The sequence below is a fragment of the Columba livia genome, chromosome 7 (genome assembly GCF_036013475.1).
Source record: "Columba livia isolate bColLiv1 breed racing homer chromosome 7, bColLiv1.pat.W.v2, whole genome shotgun sequence".
NCBI classification, from domain to species: domain Eukaryota; kingdom Metazoa; phylum Chordata; class Aves; order Columbiformes; family Columbidae; genus Columba; species Columba livia.
In genome coordinates, this window is record NC_088608.1 from 26,016,952 (window position 1) to 26,041,397 (window position 24,446).

General features: G+C 37.1%; 1 protein-coding gene across 9 annotated transcripts in view; it reads right to left on the bottom strand.

Annotated features, from left to right (window-relative positions):
* The window catches only part of PDE1A (phosphodiesterase 1A), a 169,716-nt gene that overhangs the window by 104,995 nt on the left and 40,275 nt on the right, over window positions 1-24,446 (bottom strand). Inside the window, exon 1 of one of the 9 annotated variants that reach the window (XM_021282559.2) lies at window positions 11,580-12,019. The exons of 7 other annotated variants lie outside the window; for them this stretch is intronic. In XM_021282559.2, the coding sequence (XP_021138234.1) occupies window positions 11,580-11,632 (53 nt within the window). In that variant the 5' untranslated portion in view covers window positions 11,633-12,019. Of the gene's footprint in view, window positions 1-11,579; window positions 12,020-24,446 lie in introns of those variants that run through there. One more of the 9 variants, XM_065068918.1, reaches the window with a different exon arrangement.

Sequence of the window (24,446 nt, forward strand, 5' to 3'; positions counted from 1 at the left end):
CAGTTCTACCATTTTGCTTATACTCAGTCCTACAGCCCTGACCTAGTTTCTCCCCCTTACAGGTGAGCTTTAATACATACTAGTTTGTAGTGTGTACTGTAAGGTATAGTTTAGGTGTTGGTATGGTCTGGCAAACTGAAAGAAAAAAAAAAAAAAAAAAAAACAACAAATAAACCACAAAACTACAAAAAACAAAACCAGAAGACAACAACCACCAAACAAAAAACCAAACTAAGCCAATAAAAAGCAAACACACAAATAAACAAAGAAACACAAACTAACACAACCACTAGGATCTGCTTCCTGAATGGATTTTTCAGATCCTTTGATGTATCTTAAGAGTGGGACATTTCTAACAAGAAACATTAAAAGCTCACTCATGCTAGTTGGAAAATTACTCAACAATGAATCTTGTAATGTCTCTTGAATTCATCATTAACCTCGGAAAATTTTGCCTGGAAATAGTACAAAATAGCACAGCAGCAGTATCCCAAACAGACCACCAGGCTGACATTAAATATTTAATATATTAATATTTCATCAGTGAAATCACCTACAGATAACATGGAGTAATTAACACAATTTATGTTTTAGTGTATTAAGGTATGAGTAAGCATGCAAAACTGCAAATGACCATATTCTCATTAATTTTCTTGTCAGCTCACCACCTGCTTATCTTTACATTTCCACATTACTCATTATATTCTGTTACTCTTTCCCTTCCTCTTTTAATTTTGCTTTAACTTCTTTATTAACCATTTTTATCTCTTTTTTCCTTCACATCATCTCTGCAAAGTTCCTAATCATCCTCCCTTTCTCAATTCCACAAACTGCTATCCAACTTCTTAGTGTTCCTGTGCCGCTAAAGCCACTGCCTTTTGCACTGTTTTATATATTTACATATTCACCTCAATTATCATCAAATTCAATGCTGGTGCTGACATCCTATATTTAAAATTCTGACTCTTCATCTGCATCTGTGTGGGAGTCTGCAGGGTCCCATCTACGGCAAAAGGGCAAAACAATATCAGCTGTTAAAACAGAAGCATGAGTGTAAATAGTATGTGTGGATGGGCTACTCAAAAATCTCTGAAAGGGTGCTCTCCTGAAACTGTTTACATTAAAGAGGAAGATAACCATCAGCCACATCAAGTATTAATTATGAAGAGACTTCTCAAATGAAGGAGTTGGCTTAAAAAAGAAGTATAGAGGAAGCACAGAAATTTGGAGCAGCAACAAGAGACCTTGGAGTGGGAACAGCAGCACTCAAACTCTGGTTCGACGCTGTCAGAAGTCACCATGCTGTCATAGCAAGTCTCACATCAGCACGAGCTTGTGGGGCACTTCAGCATATCCCGGAGCAGAAATGGGCACACATAGCACTGGAGAAACCCCGTTTCCATTGCAAGGTGTGTGGAGGTAAGGGAATGAGTTTTTTCAGGCTTAATTTACAGTGTATCCATAGCATAACTTGCTTACAACGTGTCTGATTGTCCTCTTTGCCCCCTTTCCTGTGTCCTTTCTCATTCACAATCACCAGCTCTTCAACCTTTCTCAAAAGCCAGGTGTGTTCCTCTCCCACCACCAGTACGCAGTGATCTTCTCCACGTACAAACCGTGAGGCTTGACTCCTCCACTCTTACTATGAGCTGATCTCCACCTCCATCATCAACTACATGCCTGTCTTTCCCTCCCCTTAACTCACTGAACATCCATCCACAGCCATCCCCCTGAGCTACCCTCTCCTTTTGATAAGATTTCTGATATTTTTAACTTTTAATGCATCTATCAAAGTGCATTGACAATCTCTACCAGTACACTACTTAGCATAAAATGGTCTCAATCAGGACTGATCCTACTAAATGGTAACATAGTACAAAAAAGATGTAATAGACAATGTTGGATTTATTCTTATTACAGCAAAGTCTAATCTTCAAGATTAAGAAATTGAGGGCAGGCTTTTTCATAATGGCACAATGATCTATAAATATCCATGCTCAGAAAGCACCTATTATAGTATTTTACCATGGATATAATTTTCACAAATATTTTACCAATAAATCATTTTTCCACGATTTGCAATTTCTTAGCTTGCTCTTTTTGTAATCATGCAACATTCCTGACTTATGTCTCCTAGTATTATAGTAATAATTTCAAAACTCAAAGATGAAGTAATGGAAAATATTTCTTTTTTCTACATGTCCATGCACACTTCTTGTTAAAAATAAAAATTTTGTTATGTCTCCACAACACAACATAATGCCTTGCAGAGACACATAGGGAAGGTGAAAATTAGTTGCGCTTGAAGAAAATTTACATTTTTCTGGTTAGTTTTACATTGGCCACGCTAATTTTACACTGTGATCACAATATACAAATGAAGACACAGAGTATTTAAGGCTATGTACTAGTTTACATGTACAAGTTAAGGTATTCGTTAAGGCTAACATAAATGAACTGCTTGCATTAGTCAAGTTAGTATTTCTAGATGATCCTGTATTATGCATGAAACTTTCAAGTCCTTTGTATTCTCCCCTCTTCCCTGCTGAATTTCTAGTCTCTGAATAAAAACAGATTTCCAGAAAAGATCATTAAAGTAAGTGGTATTATTTTAACTGTGGTGTTGCAATGGTCAGCTAAGTTGTTATGAGAGAACACACTGATAAGTCCATTTTTGCACACTAGCAGCTGAGCTCAGGAAAGCCCAGGTTTATGCCAATGCAGTTTATGCAGCTGCCTATAAAGATCATGAAAATTCATATTGTTAATTAAACTTTAAAATCAGCCTTAACAGCAGAATTCAGAAAATACTTTGGTATATCAGTTTCAAAGCTTTGGGTAAACTGTTCCCCAGTCCTTCTTTTGACTTTGCTGATTTTCTTCATGACTTTGTCATTATTGCCTCATAGGCATCATAGTCATGTCAAAAGTTTGAAATATTTAAAATATAAACTCTTTTTAATGCCTTGCCAAATCCTGTTTTCACCTTCAGATTCATTTAAAAAGTAAATCAATATAGTTATCATTCTTAGGTGGGTAGACAGTTTCTGTCATTTTTTCTATCATCTGCCTTTTTATGTATAAGAAAGGAGAAATTCTGAAGAATTAAAATGAATGCTTGCAAGTGTAAGCTTGTTTAATGGAAAATTAAACTTTTCAGGAGTCAAGATTCCTGTAATATCCAATAATAAACCAAATACTGGCTTGGATTGTTCTTTACTGTTCTGTCCTGGTTTGGAAATAAATTTTTAATGACATTAGCCGATAGGGCCTTAAGGACAAGCCAAAATATTATAAACACAGAACACACTGTAATATTAAGTCTATGACCGGAAAAAAATGAAAGGAATATTTTAAATGTCATGTCTTCCTGACATACTCTGTTCTCATTCTCCTATGTACTGAAGACAATTTCCAAGCAGATTAATGAGCAAATGCTAATGAGTATCCCAACACTGTGACCAAACCCAACATGCGTGGTTCTTCTACATGGGTGAATCAGGATTTCTTTTGCTTTGAGTGCATCTATGTGGTGGGCGAGTGCTTTTCTTTTCACCATATCCATTTACAGTGTTTCTTCTTCACTCATTGGCCAATGTGTCCAAAAAGTGAACACCACAGCACAACAGCAGGTTTTTATGGCTATTATGTCTGACAAAACATATTTCCAACACAATGTTTCATAATGCCAAGAACCCAAATACTTGCACATCTGATTTATTTCTTCAATCTGCATCCAGAATAAGTTAATTCCACTCCAGAATGAATTATATTTTCAGTCCTGATTTTTCAGAGAAAAATATAAGAAAAAAAATTTCCCCACCAAGGAAAATATTAATTCAGCCTCAGATCTCAACAGAATTCAATTCTTTTGCTGCCTGTTGTATTATCTGTTTCCTAGGATGTGCAAAAACTTCACTGTCTTCTTTTGGACTTTCTCTTGTACTCTCTTCACTGCTTTCTCCTCCTGAAGCAGTACTGCCACAAAGCCAGATGACAGCTGTACAGTCACTGCTCATCACTCCTATTTCTTCAGAGATAATAGAAGTTCCACTGTTCCATTCTTAACTCCTCTGAAAAGCAACTAACTGCTGCCGGTCTTCTGCTACTATCTGAAAAACTGCCTCTTTTTTGATCCTGGTTGAGGCACAACCTGGCTTTCCTGAGAATGCCCTTCCAAACCACACAAATAGCATTTGAATTCCAACTAAAAGTAATCTTTATAGATGAAAACGTCAATCACTGAATGCACAACAATTCTCACGGAACATTTCCTCTTCAGAAGTCTACAATCAAGGTTAGTGTTAAATCAGTTCTTGATTAAGTAGGAACAAAGTAATGGGAAAGTTGTAAGAAAACGTTTGAGATATGTAGGTAATATTGTTTTTCATACGGTATCGTCCCTAGAGAGTGTAACCCAAGCCAGAACAAAACTAGGTAGATAGATAGATAGATATAAAAATACCACTTTTCACTTAAATAAATAAGCATGCCATCATTAATGAACTGTCTTAAATTAGGATGTTTAGTAGACTAAAATATAAAAAATGCAATCATTCTTATCCATCAAAAGCTTTTTTTTCTTTCAGTTGTTGAAATTAACAGAACAGTCCTTTTAACAAGTCCATTCCTGAAACCAGTCAAAATTTCTCCCATCACTTCAATAGCTAGTCTAGATTAGACTACCATTACTGAAGTGGCTATAAACATGCTTCTAATTTCCTATCTCAATCTGGTTATGGCTAAGCCATCTATATTATAGAGCATGCTATGCTAAAATCTATTACCAATTCATTTCATTTCAATCAGGTTTTTCTTGCTGAAATTTCTAAAATGTATCTGTTCACTTCCTTCTAGTATGATTAAGGGGTTGAATAATAACATTTGGACAGATGTTCAAATGTATCTGAACAGCTTTAGACTACAAAAGCAAATGTAAGACATTTGCTCCTTTTTTTTGCATTTCTGACATACTCGGTTCTGCCTCCTTTCAATCTAATTACTGAATAAATGTGTATCATCTGTCTGAAAACTGGATTCTCTATGCTTTCCCCCTATTTAATCTACTGTTCCATCTCTCTTGCTTCCTTAATTTACAAAATGCCACCTACTGTCCAATTTATTTGAGGTACTGCTTTGCATTTTATCTTCCTTTCTATCATCTTCTAGAATTGCCATGGTTCTCAAAACCAGTGTAATTTATTAGCCTGAATTTCTAAGAAATTTTTACACCCTTCACAATGTTCTGGATACTCCTCAAAAATGTCTTCACTTATTGCTTCAATAAAATTCTTTTTTCATTACTTCCTATCAGGCTAGGAGCACACGCTCTATCTTTTCGATCCTTCTCCCAAACCCCAATTTTTTTATTACTACCTTTTGACACAAACCTCTTCTTTTTTCCTCTTTGTAAACTAGCTCTTCTAAGGCATTGCCATTTAAAAACTGTTGATGGCTTAAACCAACACACAGAAAGAGGCAGAAGTAAGCACATAGGCAGAAAATACCTTTAGTAACATCACCAACAGGATGGCCATGGCTATGAACTACAGGCAGCTTTGCCGAAGTTGCAGCAAAGTGCCAATAGGGCGAGGGGCAATCAAGAAGCAGACTGTGACTTCAGGGCCTTCTTGTGGTGCTGCCTTTTCACATTCCAGCTTTTTTCCAGAGCAAGAAGCAAAAGATGACTGCATCTTCGCTTTCCTGCCTACCTTCCTCCTACACCACAGTAATAAATTGTCACTCATTAAATTAATATGCTACATTAATTTACGATTAAGCTATCACTAGTGATAATGATATATAATGTAAATTCATTGTAATTGTAGTGCACAATTCAACATAAACCTGGCAAAGTTTCCCATACTTCTGTTTGTTGCCTACACACAGTATAAAGATGACAATAATTTGGACCCATTTGAAGGCCACTACAAATAAGGAGAGACAACATCTTTTTTTTTTTTTTCACAAGCTTCTAAGCAGCTAAAATCTACTTCTTTTTTTTTATTATTATTATTAATTGAATAAGTTGCTTCCTCTTCCTGTATTATTCTGATTTGGTATCTTTTCTACAGACACTAATTGAAAAGCTGCATACACCAGTTATACCCAGGCAAAACACAAATATACCTGCTCAGTACATATTATGTTGAAGCCACAGGACAGAGATAGTAAGATAGAACTCAAAAGTAGGGAAAAAAATGCATTAGTGTTGCATGAGGATTTTTTTCCCCATCTCCTGGACTCTCCAAACATTTAGGATTTTTACCAAGGACAAGTTTTGCTTTTTCTTTCTCTTTTTTTATTTCCTTCCTCCCCCTGGTACCTTCTCAAGTAGTAATGGGGAGATAAGTTTCAAACTTGGTTTAGATTAACTAGAAATAGAGGACTTTAAATCTCAAGTACTTACAAGGTGTGACCAAGTGGAAATGCAGCTTTTGTTCAGCTTAAGCTCCTCCGAAACCTGGGCAGAGGGATGAGCCACTTCATGTTTTTCTTGCATTTTCTAGGATAATATTCATCCAGAAATCTCAAGCTGAGAGTGATAAGGAGTTCAGGCAAGAATATCTGCTGTGTGAGTGGTAAAGAGAGCTCAGCCCCAGGGCCTGGGGAAGAGAGCATGGTCTGCAGGTCCTGTTGATGGTTCTGAGAAGGGATAGGTCCATGGCAGGTCCCTTCAGGGTTGGTTGATGAGGTTCTCCACTATGTGTGCGCCTCATTCCCTCATTTGCACCCCGAGCTTGGGGTGGATATGACGCAGAGGGGACATGGCCCCATCAGGGCTGGGGAATTTTGTTGCTGGCCATGGTTGCTCAACAAGGATGTGGTGGAGAGGAAGGTCCTGCACCAGAAGGTGCTGTGACCATGGGACTCAGCTCCCTCCTTCTGCAGATGTGGGCTGGGAAGGAACATTTGTGAATTGTATCAGGGAAGAATGGGTGGAAGGTGAGGAGATTAGTGGTGGTGGTGGAAGGGGAGTCCCTCCTGTGCAGAAAGCTCTGATTTCTCTGAAATGAAAGCTGCTTTCCTCCCTTTCTTACAGCATTACTTGCTGTGGCATGAAATATTGAGCCTCCACTCAAACCGTAACAAACTTCTTTCCCGTGTGGTGAGTGGATGAAACTGGACTTGTCCGCTTGTCTGTCGAAGTCATTTCCTTTTAATAAATGCCTATAAATCCTGAACTTTCCAGCAGTCCTCCTCCAGCCCACTGAGCAGCAAACACACTGCCTTTTCTGTGTACAATTTTTGCTTGTACTTGGTAAAAATCCTAAATGTTTGGAGAGTCCAGGAGATAGGGGGGAAAAAAAAAGCCATGTAAGGGCATTACACTGGTGGTTATTTTTTGCTAGAAAATACTTGTTAGTGTATTTTTTCAAGAGAAATTGAATCTCTGCCAAAGACTTATAATATCTAGAAGTTGCAGAACATGCTGTTTCTATATTTTATTAAACCGTACGTAAGTGGGAAAAAACCTCAAAAGTTATTGATGTCGATTATTCTTATTCCACAAATTACAGCAGTAGAAACGTTTTCTGTAAACCAGGTCTTCGTAAACATTTATAATATTCTGTACAGTATATACAGTATATGATTACTTATGTGCTCTGAGTGGTGTAAAAAACACGTTTGAATCGTTTCTGCCAAGTACATTACAGTAAGCAGTAACATCTAGTTTTTTGACTTGATTTTTGTCTAGAATAAAATAATTAATAAGCCATATATATTTTTAAGGGACTAGAAGCAGGAGATCAAAGGACTGGACTAGGTCATTTTCTTAGTAAAGGAGAACTCAAAGTTACAGAGAGATCCAATCTAGTTAACTGCAGTTAATATCACATCCATATATATAATGAACAAAGATACTGGAACAACAGCAACGGTATAAGGAGCTTCTCTCATATGCAGACACCATAGAAAAGATAATAATAGAGCTCCCTGAAGAGCTGGAAAACAAATGTTTTTCACCCTTGTTCTTTCTCTTACTTCCAGCACCATGAGCCCTGTTTTCCTGTCCCTGCTGCTCTAAGGGAAAACCCTTGAACCAGAATCACAAGAGACCACAGAAAATGTGCAGAACAGAAAAGGGAGGTATTTTGAAGCTAACACATTAACATTTTTTCAACACATTAAGAGCCTTAAATGAAAGACGTTACACAGCAAGGACAAACTCTTTGTTATGATCCAACTGTCATTGATCTGGAAATCTCAAAAGACCATGAGTTTCTTGAAATAATGCCAGGCTTTCTTGGACCTTGCCAAGGCAGAGACACCAAAAGAACAACTTCTCTTGTGATACTCTGATTCTTTTGCTTCCCTTCACAGTCAAGACCAAGAAGACCAAAGTCACACAACTCCCTACAGCCCCCAAAGACTGCAGCAAAGTGTAGTCAAATGTCAGCTTCAGTACAAGCTTTGACTAGCAACTGTGTAGATTCTTATGTTAATAAAAATCACAGAAATCTGAGAACTAAAACACCTATTATGTCATCTAATCTGTGCAGTTGGCAGGGAAGGATTTATTCCTTAAAGCATACTTTATATGGCTTCATTGAGTCCCATTTTAAATGTCAGAGCTATGAAGCTCCCACTGCATTCTTTGAGAAAGTTGATTTGTTTATTATTTGAATTAATTTCACCATCTCCAGTTATAGCAAACATGCTCAAGATGCTGTTCTTAATAAAAATATGGAATGTCCTCAGTAATTCATGTTACCATTAAAATAGCCAGGGAATATTCAAGATACAAGCTCTGTTGAACCATATTTCTGCATATGGCAGACTGTTCTTTTGATATTAAGGAATGCAGGAATCTCTAAGTAATTTGGCAGTTGATTTCTGATGAAATTACAAAATTTTATCCAAATCGATGTGCTTTAGTAACCAGTTCAACATGATTCATAAGCTGGGCTTTTTTACACAGTTATAATTCTGAATTATTTCTTTAGTTATTTCCAAGGACTACTGGGTAGCAAATACCAAAAGTTACACTTCATTGCCAGTATTTTTCTATTTTTATTTCTTTATTAATTTAGAACTTCGAAAACAATTGAAAATTAGTCAGAAATATCTTTTTATTATTTAGTTTCCCATCTTGAAACACAGTATCTATCCCACTCTTATGTAGAGGATTGTTGATATTGAAGGGATTATTTAGAACAGATATTCATCCTATTTTTCACATTACTAGGAAGGCAACTCAAGTAAAATTACCGATCCACTGTAAATGTAACTTTGCTAAGTAGGAAGAAATTTACCTGTATTTATTAAATTCTGACACACTCTTAAAAACAGGTCTTTCTTGAGAGCTAACTATCATGTGCTGGCTGTAAGTGAAACATTGGTAAATATAAATACATATAAAATCTGCTTTTTTTTTTTTTTTTAAGGAAAAAATTGACAAGAATGCTGATTCAGCTACCTCAATGTGAGTTTTGTGCCCAGTAAAACCATTTCACCTCCATGGAGAGAAAACTCCAGGATTAAAAGGACTGAGACTAAGTCTTCACAATTCTTGCATAAGAACATTTTTTGCTAGAGAAATCTTTTCCAAAGTCACAAGGAAAATGAACACACTAAAAACAAACAAACAAACAACACACCACACCAAAACCAGCTCTTTAATGCACTATGATAGCATCTGTATTTACTGTGCATGATACAATCTTTATGTCACATGGAAATTGTCCTTCTGTTTGATCTGCCTAAAATATTATGCTGGTCTTGACCTTGGAAATGTTTCTTAGGCATTTACTGTAGTATTACAGAGATCTTTTGCCAGAAGAGTCACTGCAGAGCCGTGGACTCTTAGGGGGCTTTCCATATTAGGGGTTTTCTTGCTCCGGATTAAGCGTGCCAACAGTAGTTAGTTGCCATTCTGTATTTAGAATTGAATTGCAGGAATGGATTTCAGTAAGAAATGTTGAAACTGCTTGTATTTTATTAAGTTCACTCCCACAAGACAGTTCAGGGAAACACCCCTTAAGGAAGCTCTTGCAAACTATCCAGTACTATACTAGTTACAGTAGATTTCTATAGCAGATTCCCAAACACATCAGGAAATATGCACTTATTCAACTGCAATTCTGATGGCCCCAAAAGACTGTGAAGAATGTGCACTTCAGATATATCTTCTTAAAAGTTACAGTTTATGGGATACTTATCATAGATCCTTAAAAATAATTATTTATATTTAAACAGAAATATAGTCAATTAAATTATTAGCTTAAATAAAAATATATCACTGGAGGAAAACACGTTTCTTAATTGTCAGTCATAAGCTTTCTGTGAAATAACTTCTTAACTTCACTTTACTAAGCCAAAGTGCAAAATGTTTAATCTCATTTATGATACAAATTGCATAGCAAATCCACACAGGACATTCAACTTTAAGGTTAATGGTTAAGTCATTTCACTCCCATAGTAAACTTTTCATGTCCAGATTAATTTTCTGCACCATAACTGTAATACTACTGAAAGATTTCTCCACATGTAACATTAGTAGGACATAATCCTGGCATGACTACCTGTCTGAACTTCCTCTGGAGCTGCAATACCAACCATTGCTGTACTCCCACAATGTATGACACCAGTAGTGGCTATCCAATAAATAAAAATCCTGTATTTTCTCTGGGACCATCTATAACCTCATATTTATTTGTCATATCAACATTGTTGTTACAATATCCTACTGATGCCACCTAGTAAGAGTTAAGAGTTTTGTTAAAGATGTCACCAGCCATAAATAGAAGTGTCAACTATGGCAGGTTTATTTTACAGCCGGTGCATCCTTACTAACAGTACAGAAACATTATTTCCTACAGAAAGTCACTTGGTCTGAAGCTTGACTGGCCAAAGGAGAGGGGTTTCCTGTGGTAAAAAGTGTAAGTGGAGTAGACCTAGTTCTGATCTGTGAAAAGAATTCTATAATTCACTTTAAAGTACAGAATAATCAGAAAGATATTTCATACATCAAACTAACATATGCAGGAAACAGTGTAAAATCACCTCACCAAAACTCCAAATTGTTACTCTTTAAACTTGAAGCCTTCCTATCTGAAGAGTCTGGTAGATTAGTTATACTTAAAGCACTTGTCTGCATGTCCCAGCAAATAAGTTACTTTACTCCAAAAGGTGTATCATTTCAAGTATTAAAATTCTGTCATCCAGACATAATCAGCTAAACCAAACAAGAACCATGCTCTACTTTTAAACAGTTTTATCATTCCAGAATACACTGAGGGATTGCAGAGCTGAAGGAAAACAAAACACATACACACACAAAAAAAGTTTTCAAGAGCTATGCTGCTCCTCTTTCATAATAAAGACAATCCCACACAAAACTTTTGAAAACGGAGATGATGGAGAAGAGAAGAAAAAGAACTTCTATAAAGTCACAGTACAAGTGAAAAAAAAAAAATCTGAATACCAAAATCATCTATTACTAGCCTATGCAATATTAAACTCTTTCTGTTGAACAATTTTGTGTGTCTATGCATGTGGACTTTAAGTTAATAAATAGGATGTAAAGACTAAAGTTCATAACATTTCCAGTTTAAAGTAAAAATAGCGCCACTTACCTAAAGATTGGTCTCTGGAGATGCTTTTTCTTGATTGTAACACAATCATCCATTTAAAGTGGGGGAAAAGACTTCTTCCAGCAAATAACTCCAAAAAGACCAGGGAGTAATCGGGAAACTTGTTCTTAGCTACTGTGCTGCCGAGAGCACACAGAACGATATTTTGGTGCTGGGGGAAGCCTCCCTCCCTCTTTCTGACAGCGGAGCAGAAAAGGGCCATAGAGGCCACATAAACCAGGCACAGTCGTGCGCTACCAAACCGGGCAGGCTGCGCAGAACTGGAGTCAAGTCGACCAAGGCACGGGATTGAACTGGATTCCTTTCAACTGTGCAAGAAAAAAAGGGGAGCTTTGCCAAGTGCTAACCAGGTAAAAATTTGTTAGATTGTTCCAGCCATGAGAGCACTTCTTACACATGCTGGTCAAAGTCTTAAATGCAGAGTCACTCTCTCTCTCTCTTTAAAACACACACTGTTCCAAGGCTCAACTTTTTTTTCTTCAAAATAAAAGTTGTGCAGCTGTTTCAGCATTCCCATGCGAGTACCTTCAGAAAGTTTGTTCTGGTAACAGAACCATATACAAATTAATGAAGACGGATGGATCTGGTCTGTGAGGCTGGCTCTACTTCAAGAGATTGTAATTATTTTACAATCTGGCTTTTATTCACTCTGGATGATGTGTGGATATAACTATGCAAATTAAAGCACTGCTCATAATTTTTAGCATTCATAACCTAATAACCTAGAGTTGACTGAAGCAGAATATGGTGTTTGCAGCTGTTATGACCATAACTGCATAAAACAAACCAACACTACACGAGTGAGGAAAACAAAAATGACCAAGTTAACATAGTGACAGTAGTAAACTGTTACTGTTTGCAAGATAAGATTTCACCAGAGATCTAAACTGAAAAGCTTGGTCTGACATCACACTGACATAAATCAGGAAGAACTCAACCGCAGCGAACACAGGCTGTAAAGCAAGTTATAAAGCAGAACCATCTGACCGTGACTCCCAGGGAACAGGAGTGATGAGTGTTTCAGGTGAGATGCCATTTCCCAGGCACGTCCAAGGCCTCATGACAAAGCTGTGCTGCTGGTACAGGGCTCAACAGGAAACACAGACCACAGCCAGAGGAGCAGTCAAGCAGCAGGAGCCACCACCATGGCTGCAGCTATGCAGCCCGGCAGTATGTGTCCCCTCCCCGCCCAGGAGGGAAGGGATCCCCTGCAGGTGATTCCTCCTGGGACCCAGCCCTGCAGCTCCATTGTGGCTTAACTCCTGAGCAGCACTCCCTGTGTGCTGGGTGAGGTGACAAGGAGGATCAGGAAGGTTGGGCATCTTCGGCAATGGCACTATTGGTTGGAGGGAGGGAAGAAGAGGGGTAGATTTACACAGTTAAGTGCATAACACTAGCATTATCAAATTAAGTTTGAGGGACCCTTTAAATCCACAGAAAAGGTAAGTAACACTGAGATGTGTCTTGGGCTGTACAGGACCAAGAAAGTTCATATTACATTATGCCAAAATTATTATTCAATTGATAACATTTACATGAAATAATGCTCTATAACAGAGATATAACAAACATTGTAGTAATACATATTTTCACAAAGGAAAATTTAGCGGTTTTACTCAAAAAGGTAAAATCTCTTCCTAGAGCTAATACATTTGCCTATACAACAAAAAGACTGTCAAGTGTCAAGTTTGGTTAGCCTGATCTCCACAGTATATAAAACTATTTTCTTGACACAGCTACGGAGTAATTCTCAGAATTATTAGACAGTCATCACCAGTTATTTTGTGTGAATTCACTTTCACCTTGCCCTACCATTCATTTCTACTCCCTCGAGAAGTAAAGAGAAATACATCTTCATCAGGAAAACAATTATCTTTGTCAGATCACAGACTAGTTTTTGCCAAGATCTTGAAGGATCTGAAGATCCTTCTTCAACAATATGCAGTGTTCAGAGTGTTGTCATATTTTTAAAGACTTTCATGTAGTCAAGTTCTTAACTTATTCTTGCCTGCCAAGATTCACAGTTTTCCTCATGTAGTTTTCCTGCTCTAGGTTTCAGCATTTCAAAATAATTTGCTGCTTATTGAAGTGTGTGCACTCACTGTCTATACAGAAAGCTGAAAACCACAAAGAAACCTCCCTTTTCTTTCTGTTTCACATTATGTGTACAGGACTGCTATACTTCTGTTATTCAGAGGAATTATCTGTAGCTCAGGGTAAAATCCTATTCTCTTCCGACAGTTTCAAGAAAGAAAACAAAAGTCTCCAAGTTCTCAGTGAGAGCTATAACAAATATGTTTTCCCATTGAACTCCCCAAGCTTTCATCTAGCACTTTTATCAGTCCTGAAACTGGTATGCATCTTAAAAGTAAATTTTTCTGGGCCTAGTCCAAAGTGCATTTTTTTCATGGGACTTCCATTCAAGCATGGTACTGTAAAAAGTACTATATGAGGGAGCTGAAGTTCCTGCAGTGTAATAGTTTTGGCTGCAAGGAATTTTGAGCTGGTAAAAAAGAGGGAAAGAAAACATTAATATAAAAAGGTAACACAACTTCTCTTTAATTGCATTGTCTTCCATCATCCAAAGAGCCTTTTTTGACCATTTGTTCATTCAACACAGCAACAACCCACCGACTTTTTCCTTACAGTATTCAGAAATCATGTCTACATGTTGAATAAATATTCACCAAGAAAGGGCACTTCAGGAAGATATAACAGATTAACTAGATTGCCTGAAGCCTTAGTCCCACTAAGATTATTCCTGTAATGTTCAGTGGAAAAAATCACATGTACAAAATTCACCAGCATGTGACTTTTTGCAGACTATAGAATTAGAGCTTATTGGAGTAATATTAGTCAACTGTTGGATATACCTGGACCTCATATATGGAATGCAGTGAAGAAATAAAATTTTTTCAGAATGAAGAAGGCTTTTGCTTGAATGTATTATTGCAATTTTTAAAAGTCCTTTATAGATAATCTTAATCATATTTCTTGCTTCAGTAAGTAGAATGATAAAAATCTATTTAAATGATGCCCTAGAGATAATTTACTTAATTTGCCAACATTGGATGAGACTCAAGCAGAAAACTCCTGAATTGCTTGGTTTAAAATTTGTTTACCAATTATTTTTGCTATTGTTTGCCCACCACAACCAATGACCACTGCTCTTTGTATGTGATCCAAGCTAATTTTATTTCACCTCTCACACACATATTCATGTGAAAGCGGACTTTTTGGACCACAAGCATGCAATACTTTACCGCTCAAAAAACCTGAGTTGCCCTAAGCTCAAGATCTATGGCAATGGTTAAGCAATTTGATGTCCAGTGCTGTGCATCAAGGCAGAAGACTACATCTGAGCTAGAAGCCAAAATATTTTATTCTTCTTGATTTAATGGCACATATTTCACAGAATCACAGAATGTTAGGGATTGGAAGGGACCTCAAAAGATCATCCAGTCCAATCCCCCTGCAGGAGCAGGAACACCTAGATGAGGTTACACAGGAATGTTTCCAGGAAGGTTTTGAATATCTCCAGAGAAGGAGACTCCACAGCCCCACGGGGCAGCCTGTTCCAGTGTTCTGTTACCCTCACTGAGAAGTTTCTTCTCATATTTAAGTGGAACCCCCTACATTCCAGTTTGCATTCATTGCCCCTTTTCTTATCATTGGTTGTCACCAAGAAGAGCCTGGCTCCATCCTCCTGACACTCACCCTTTATATATTTATATACTGGACACAATATTCCAGATGTGGTCTCACCAGGGCAGAGTAGAGGGGCAGAAGAACCTCCCTCGACCTACTAACCACCCCCCTTCTAACACACCCCAGGATGCCATTGACCTTCCTGGCCACAAGGGCACAGTGCTGGCTCATGGTCATCCTGCTGTCCACCAGGATCCCCAGGTCCCTTTCCCCTACACTGCTCTCCCACAGGTCATTCCCCAACTTATACTGGAACCTGGGGTTGTTCCTACTCAGATGCAAGACTCTACACTCACCCTTGTTATATTTCATTTAATTTTTCCATGCCCAACTCTCCAGCCTGTCCAGGTCTTGCTGGATGGCAGCACAGCCTGCTGGCATGTCAGCCATTCCTCCCAGTTTGGTGTCATCAGCAAACTTGCTGACAGTGCACTCTATTCCCTCATCCAAGTCATTGATGAATATATTGAGTAGTACTGGTCCCTGTACCGACCCTCGAGGGACTCCACTAGATACATTTCTTATTGATCTGTAGTTCTTTGCCAAAAGTCTATAAATGTAATTATTTTTCCCACTCTAATTTCAAAGCTATAGGCAATTAAGATGGTGAATTTAAGAACCAGTAGTCTGGATGGCTTCAGACAGTTGATTCTTTCTAATTTCTAGCTAAAATATCTACTGGCTAATGAAGATATGAGTAGGCATTGCTGGTCAGGGTTAAGGGCTCATCTGCCTCTGTAGAAAGACAGATATGTGGGAGCCTCAGCATAAAGGGAAGACAAAGAAATTATAGATGCATGATCAACCACATATGGGAAAACAATAAATTATCTTTATTAACCTGCCGGAACATAAGTGATAAAAATAATTGGTAAACTGTACTGGAAGAGTAGTAATTCTGTCAAAGTAGAAAGATAATTCATCTAAGAAGCCTGCTGTCCCAGGGCCAGCACTATTCAATGTTTCTTCCACAGTTTGGATGGAGATAGGCGATATACTTAGTGTAGCACTGATAATTTTAAGCTCATAAACTCTCCTGAATGTCCTTGACAAAATGGAGAAATGTTCAGAAAAAAAAAAAAGAGAGGATATAAAAACTACCAAGTTCTACATACACATAGGAATACTCTGCTGGACAAGGGACCACTGGCTACACAGCACTTCTTCAGAAAATGCATGGGTAGTAGCAGGGAATCAAACGCTAAACATACTATCACAGTCATATGAAAAAACAAGCATCACTCTGGAACATAAAAAAAGGAAGTATTGTCCAGAAGAGCAACCTCCCTTTCCCTCTGTATTCCTGAGGCTCACCTGTTGCTTTGAGGCAACAGGATTCAGCAGAGGCATACTGGATTAAACCTTGAGAAAACAGAAGTCTAGATAATATCTTCTATGAAGAAAGGCAGAAAGTCCCACAAGGTAGCTTAAAGAAACATAAAAGCAGACACAATTAAAAATATTCCAGATTATAAACATAGCCATGTAAGTTTATGGAAACTGACTACTTTCCTTATCCTTGTGGTCCAGAAATAATGGGCTGCAAAATAGCTCATAGGGCCGTAAGTTTCAGTAATAAAGATTAAATGGTGAAAAGATTATTTTTCGATGGAAAATAATAAGCACATTAATTGCTGAGGGATCTGTTCATAGAATCACAATCAGTAGGTTTTTAAGAGCAGATTTTTCAAAGGCTACATAAACACCTCTCAGAAGTTATTAGCCTTGCATTGGAGGAAAAAATGATCTCTGAATACACCATTCAACCTCATTGTTCTAAAATTCTTAGGTAACTAACTGCTATTATCAGCTTCTATTTGAACTTGCCATTTAGTTTGGGATTTTTGTGTGCTTGAAACCATTTACCAGCCAACTGTACCATTTGGACTTTTGACTCTTTCATCTACATGCCACTTAATCCAAATTTTGAACGTCGATCCTTAATTCTGGCAATGAAGTGTGACACTTAAAACTTTAATCCATTAAATGTCATAATTTCTGTTCTGCTTCCATAAGAAAGAAAGAGGGTAAAGGTTTGAAAATTAAGAATCTAAAGTGGGACTTACGACAAGAACATTATTTTACTTTTCAGTACACTACCTTGGAGCAGCTCACTGTTTAGAAAATTTGTAATGTAATTAAATCACTAACTAAAGCATGAAGAAGAAACATTTTACAGGAGAAAAATCAGTGTATCTTATGGAATTATTAACAAGATTTTTATTTAGGTATTTATATGATTGGTGGATTAAATCCACTCCATAAAGGCTTCGTGTAGGTTAAGTATTTGAATTTGATGCATGAGAAACTGGAGGGGATGATGTAAAATCCGTCTGCATCGTCACTGTCACTTCAGCAAGGAAGGTGGTTTCCCAAGGCTCTCTACAAGACAACAGCTGTCAGAGCGTTTTCATCATAATGAGAGGGATATGTCTCTCAGCACCCCTTTTTCCAGATTCCTGTCCACATGCTGGCTCTCCAGATCTAAGAGTCTATATCAAGCCAGGTGTCTGATGTCTTATACTGTCCCCAGACACAGGTTAAATGCTGTAGGAGATGCTGTGATTGCCTGTTGTACAAAGAGTAATCTTTACCATAAGCATGTCATACTTAATATAGTATACTACTAGAACTGTGTTTGTATAATGGTTTAAGAGCTAAATTACAGTGTACCCATATTCTCCATATAGGCACCCATATTCCTCAGCACAATTCATCCCACCATGGATCAGGCTGGATGCTTTTTCACCCAACTGCTCTACCAGGTCTGCATTAAGTTTATTGCACTCTGTATACATAAATGTGTAAGACAGTCTCAATTTATTTCATCGTATTGCCGTCAGAAAAACCCACTCTAAAACTTAACCTAATGACTTCTCCAAGCTTGAAAAACTAGACAGTACTGAAGCTAATTGTGACTCATTCAGAATTCAGATAGAAAAGTTGGCAAACGTTATTGGATCTATTGTAGTACATGTGGTAAATCTCTGTGCAAACAGTTGTGCAGGTCTTCAAGTTTTGGCTTCCCTTTTTACATCTCATAAGTAAGAATATTTATAAAACTGTTTTATTCTCTCTTGCTTTCCCTGTTTACATGCACACACAAACTGAGCAGAGACTTACGTCAATGCCGTCATGCAGAAGATTGATTTCCCTGCTCAGACTGGAGCACAGGAACTTGGCTTAAGAAACCTCCCAGTCCTTTAGTTTTGCTTTTGTATTTTACTACATCTTAAGAGTCCTAACAAAGCTCAAAGCAAATAAGCAGAACTACCAAAAAATACAAATACTGATATCTCATGAGGACAGTAATTTTCCCAAGTAATAAAACCCTTCTAAAGAAAATTACCAGTATCACAGTTGTATTCTGATTGACTCTACCTGGTATTATTAGGTTTTTATAGTCTGCATCTTCAGCGAAGGGAAGAGCTGGATGAGAAGAAAAGGAAGGGAAGGGAAACAAGAAGGAGAAAGAAATTCCTTTGGGATACAAGATGCTAAATTAGCACTGAGATACACAAGTCAAAATATGGCATGCTTTGGTTTTGAGCCAGTGCAATATTATTATTGGCCACAGTGGATGGAATTTCAGTCTCTATAGGAAAACACTGTAATTAATTTGCCATGTGTTTTCTAAATGTATACATATAATGCCAACTATGTATTGGACAATAGAGGAATATTGACTAAGCATACTGCTGTTCTTTAAGGGGAAAAAGGGTAATAGTATGCCCAGGACTTCGTACAGACAGGCTACAGAATATCATGAAAAAAATAACGGCCAGACTCCTTAACGATAACGATTAATATGCATGCTAGTACAAATATTCAGTATAATAATTAAAAATAGTCAAAAAGAGTTTAGAACTTTAAAATTATCCAGAAAGAAAAACATGAGTAACTGTGGCATACCTTAAGAATGACTATTGGGCAACAGCAAGATCATGACCAATTTCTCTGCTACACTGCAGTTCCCCATGAAAAATATATGGGCATTTCATAAGACAGAGACTATGCTAAAGGAATCAGAAGAGACATGGTAGGCAGTGGCTGTTCTCTCATTCAACTTCATTTTATAAAGAACGTTCTTATAACTTATGAAAGTTATGAAATTTGACTGTATCAATTTTCTCTATTTATTGTATAATAGAAGTTCTAATCCGAAAGTCTAGCATTAAAAGGCAAGAATGTATCATAACTACCTCTCCACTACACAGGTTTTTCTTCTTAACTAGTGTTCAAATCCAGTTTTAAATTTCTGTGTAGGTGGCAGACCATGGACTTGAAATAAAATTTAAACAACCAGCAGTCATGCATAACAGAAAAACCATTGCAAGAAAATTGGAAGAACTATAGGCCTGTTCTGATTAATAGTATATGAAAAATAAATATTATTTTAAAGGGGTCTTTTTCAGGCAATTCTACTTCAGATACAATAAGTTTGGTTGGTTGGTTGGTTGGTTGGTTTTATTTTAGATTTGAAAGTATTTTGTATTGCCTTTCATCATGGTCTCCAAGTTCAGCTATTTCTTAGTTTTCTGGAACTTACTTCATTTTCATCGGTTAAAATACTCTGGTCTACGCACCGTTACTGACATTTTCTGGTTTTCATCGTTAGATTTCTGGCATCCAGTTTGAGAGACATGGAACCTACCTAGAGGTACACTCACACGCATTTCCCTAGGGGACCAGCAGTATCTGGGCATTGTTGCAGTGTATTTTCTAACAACTATTTGTTCTTTGGTCACAGTGTCATTATCCATTGGTTAGATATAAAAGAAGTTGCAATAGCAAAAGCTCTACAGGTGATTCTGTATCATCTTACGAAGCTGTTCCTTTGAAACAGCTAATAATAGCAGAGCTTTGCTTTCTGGATGCAAAAATTGCTTTTAAATAACAGTTTGTCTGTAGATGCCTTGAAATCTGACATTCATCATTTTAAAGTCTTACAAACAATGACAAATGAAATTCTGAGTTCAGCTCTATCATCAGATATGTAACATGGCCATAAACAAAAAAGTCTTTTGCATGACTCAGAAATCTATTATTCTAACACAACATTTTGATCATTCTTATCTTTCTATTACAAATATATTCACAAAATGTAATGCATACAGCAATGATCTCAAGATTTTTTCTTTCTATCTAGGTTCTGTTATGGCCCTTGCAATACACAGTATTGGTTTTCAAAGACAAGATGACTGCAGTTGTATCTTTTTATTCTACATATTAGTTACCCACATTATATCCCTCCTTATGCAAGCTCACCGTCTCCCCAACACCACACACACATCTTTCCAAGTCTCTGTTTCCTGTGATGACGTTCTTTCTGGTGGGCCAAGTCCATGTGTACTCATGACAGAAAAACAGTGGGAAGTTTACGTCTTCTAGCAAATCTTAAAGGAGACCCAGAAAAAAATCCTCACCTTGCTTTTTGGCAATAGCATTTCCAGCGAGGAAAAACAACAAGCAAAGGAGAAATGTAGACTACGTGTATATCAAATATTTCTCTCCCCCTAGAAAATTTAATTCTTAGTATGACTGAACTATGTTAAACAAGATTCTCCTGCTAATTGTAGTGTAGATATGAGAGAACTCAAACATATTTCAAATGTATCAGTTCATTTGATTTTAACAGTATGTGTGCAAAACCAACAAAGAATCCCTCAACCTCTTGCTAGAGAAAGTGAATAAAATTATATAAGCATGGGAAATACACTGAAATTACTGGTAATGATCCTGAAAAAGGGACCTGTTAATCCTTTGGATAAATTTTCACAGTCAGTTAATCCACAGTGATCTTGTGAGAATATAATTTATTTAGCCAACGATTTTTAAAAATAAAAATGGTGCTCAAAAATAGTTCAGTGCTCACATTTTTTGCCAAGGGTCAAAAGTTTTCCAGCAATATAGAATAAAAAGGACCTGACTAGAGAATGTGAAACACACTAAATGTTACAGTTTATAGACAAGGAATAAGTCATGGTTTGCTGCAAGGTCTCTGCCTAGGTGTTTTTCTCTCTTCTCCTTTTCATGGTAATTCACCTTTCTTCATTCATACATTTAAAACCTCATTTTAGAAAAAAATTATTTGAAAACTGTACTAGAACCACAAATTGCAAAAACACTGAATATGCATCTGGATTAATTTTGCTAATTAAATTCTCTGAGATACTTGAATGTGGGTACAGTATTATTTGCTTTATTACTCATGCAATTATTTGACATATTAATTTAGCATTTGTGTAACAGGCTATGCTCCTAGTCCCAGAGAATGTGCTGTTTTGCTTATCCACTAAAAAGACAAAGCACACACCACGCATTGTTAAATTCCTTACCTATGGTCTGTAGGTGTATCTGGACCTAAGAAGGAGTTGATATTTTTCATACTGAAGTCTTAAAATTGAACTAAAAGTGAAGACCAGAATTTTTAACAAAATCTGTGTATTGATGTCTTTCATGGAACTATTAAACTTCTCATAAGTCACTACTGAATAATAAATTAAAGTGCAATCTTGACAACAGCTGAAAAATAATTTTAACAACATGTAAACTAAAACTGACCACTATATAATATTTTATGTTATTTGAACTGAACACTGGGTGCTTTTTCCCTCCTCCCAAAAGGTGTCACTTCTGTAGCTCTTATTAGAATTTTGTCACTTAGTTCCACTCATCTCCTAATGTAAGGATGAACAGTTTTGCTTCACTCATTCCACCTCACCTCTTTCTCTGGAATCTGTCAAAAACACACCGAGTTGTGTTACATGTTATGATTCTGGACCACGTTATGTGGGTACCGTCTAACCAGAATCAGAACTGGCAATTTCAATTAAACCACTGAAACACAATTCAGATGAGAATCATCAATGCAAAGATGCAAGATACTTCTTCTGAGTCCCAGAAGCTTCATGGTTCCCCTTTGTCAGCACACTGAAATATTGTGCACTTTCATAATCTATTTTTACAAATTCTCGTGAGAAAAGCAAAAGTTGCCATTGTGTTGTGCAGTACAGCGGTCATTGTGACATCAATTTCTTCTTTGACAAGAATATTTCACACCAGTGTTTGTTTTCTTGCTCCTACCTATTAAATATTTGACTCTAGAGATTAATTTCTAATCTCGTTTTTATTACTAACAAAATCAGCTCTCCACTAATGTTTAATATATATTTTTCCCTTCAATATAAAATACATATTTTCAACAGCTTTTAAATACCACTGCCATGAGCACAGTCTCTTGTTATACAGATTATTGTCAAGCAGTAAAGCACAATGAGACTAATTTGAAATTAATGATATAAATAGCCAAGTAGCAGAATTTTAATTATCTTGTTGCAGAATTTATAATTAAGCAGGGAGATGTGTACATTTATTAATGCTATTTCTGCTACTATCCTGACAAGACAAACTAGAACTGGAGTTAACCTGTCCCAGATAGCACGATCCGATCCAGTCAAACAACACAGAACAGATGCCACCACATGTATCCCAAATCAATGTTGTTGCTGAAGCCTGGCAGGTGTGCCACAGGGAACATGGAGCATCTGCTATGATCAGACTTTTATTTTTTTCTGCTACTCTATGCAGAAAACCAGACTGCTAACTGCAAGAATTAAATTCATGCATATAGAAAAAAGAAATACAAGACATACATGGTCACATAACTAGTCCCAACCAGCCAACATAGTTGCAGCTGAGCACACTTAGCAAGACCAATTAATTACAGTTAATTCACACAGTTATACAAAATTCTATGGATTCAGTATTTCCCACCATGAGTCGTAGTAGTCTCACCATGGACATTTTGAAAAACAGAGTGCCTCTCATCTACATCAGAGAGAACTTGTCATAACACCTGTGCCACTGATGTCAGTAGCATCCATTGCATGATTAAACTCACTGTCACTGTGGTCCATAAAGAGCAGATGGATCAATGTTCATTAAACACACTGTATGTGGTAAATCATATGCACAACAAAAAGACTTGTCCAATTAGGACAGGACCTAACTAATCAGAACATCTGCAGCAGAAAATAAAAAAATGCAGTTTGAGATAGCCTTAGGACAAACTATTTCTGTTCCTTTAAAGAAACAGGTTTTAGTAGATCTTGAAGTAAAAACACACTCCCCACTGCATTTTTACCTTTTCCCCCGTAAAAAGCCCTGAACTTGTCTGTGTCTTTGAATTTAAAGTCTTTGACTTGCTATAGTGGCCTTGCAATAAACGTTGTGGGTTACTTCAAATAAAACTGAATAGGAGCAGCTGTCTCAATCTGAATACAAGACTTACTGCAAGAAGTAAGATGTCAGATGTACTTCCAGAAATACTAGTGAAGCTCACAGCCAGTTTTCAGTAAGGAATTACAGCCTTTTACAGAGGAACAATATGAGCCATGGTGATGCTAAACACCCCCCCACATAGCCTGTTCGCAGCACTCATACAGCTCAGAAACAGGAATGCTAAGAGAACAGCTGCTGGTAAAACCACTCTGCCCTGAGCAGGTTCCTTAGCATGGTATCATCTCCAAACCTTAAACTGACATAACCAGGAATGGATCAAACCAACCTTTTAGCAGTCGGTGTTGCCCCCAGCACTCTGTGCCTCACTGCAAACTATGCAGACTGAGCTCACACCCTTTGCTCTGATACTGCTGTTCAGATTCTTGAGGTGCATTTGCTCAAACTTCTTGCAGTAAGTCTTGTATTCAGATTGAGACAGCTGCTCCTATTCAGTTTTATTTGAAGTAACCCACAACATTTATTGCAAGGCCACTATAGCAAGTCAAAGACTTTAAATTCAAAGACACAGAATTATCCTGGTTTGGTACAGTGAATGATTTCACTCTACAGATAGATAGAATCAAGAAAGTATCTTAAAATGGTGAGCATTTAAGTACCATGTAAAAATAAATTAGCATGTTATAATTAATGACTATATGACAGGTGCTAAAATATAATTGTTCATTTTAACAGCCTTCTTTACAGAGCATTTGAGACATTTCTGAACCTGGCTTTCACCCTGACTCTATACAAGCAAGCATCTGTGCTCACATGACTTCTGTCAGTAAAATGTCAAATACGACTAAGAATTTTTCCCACTTGGATCAATGCAATATTGTTTAATTATCCTTTCATCCA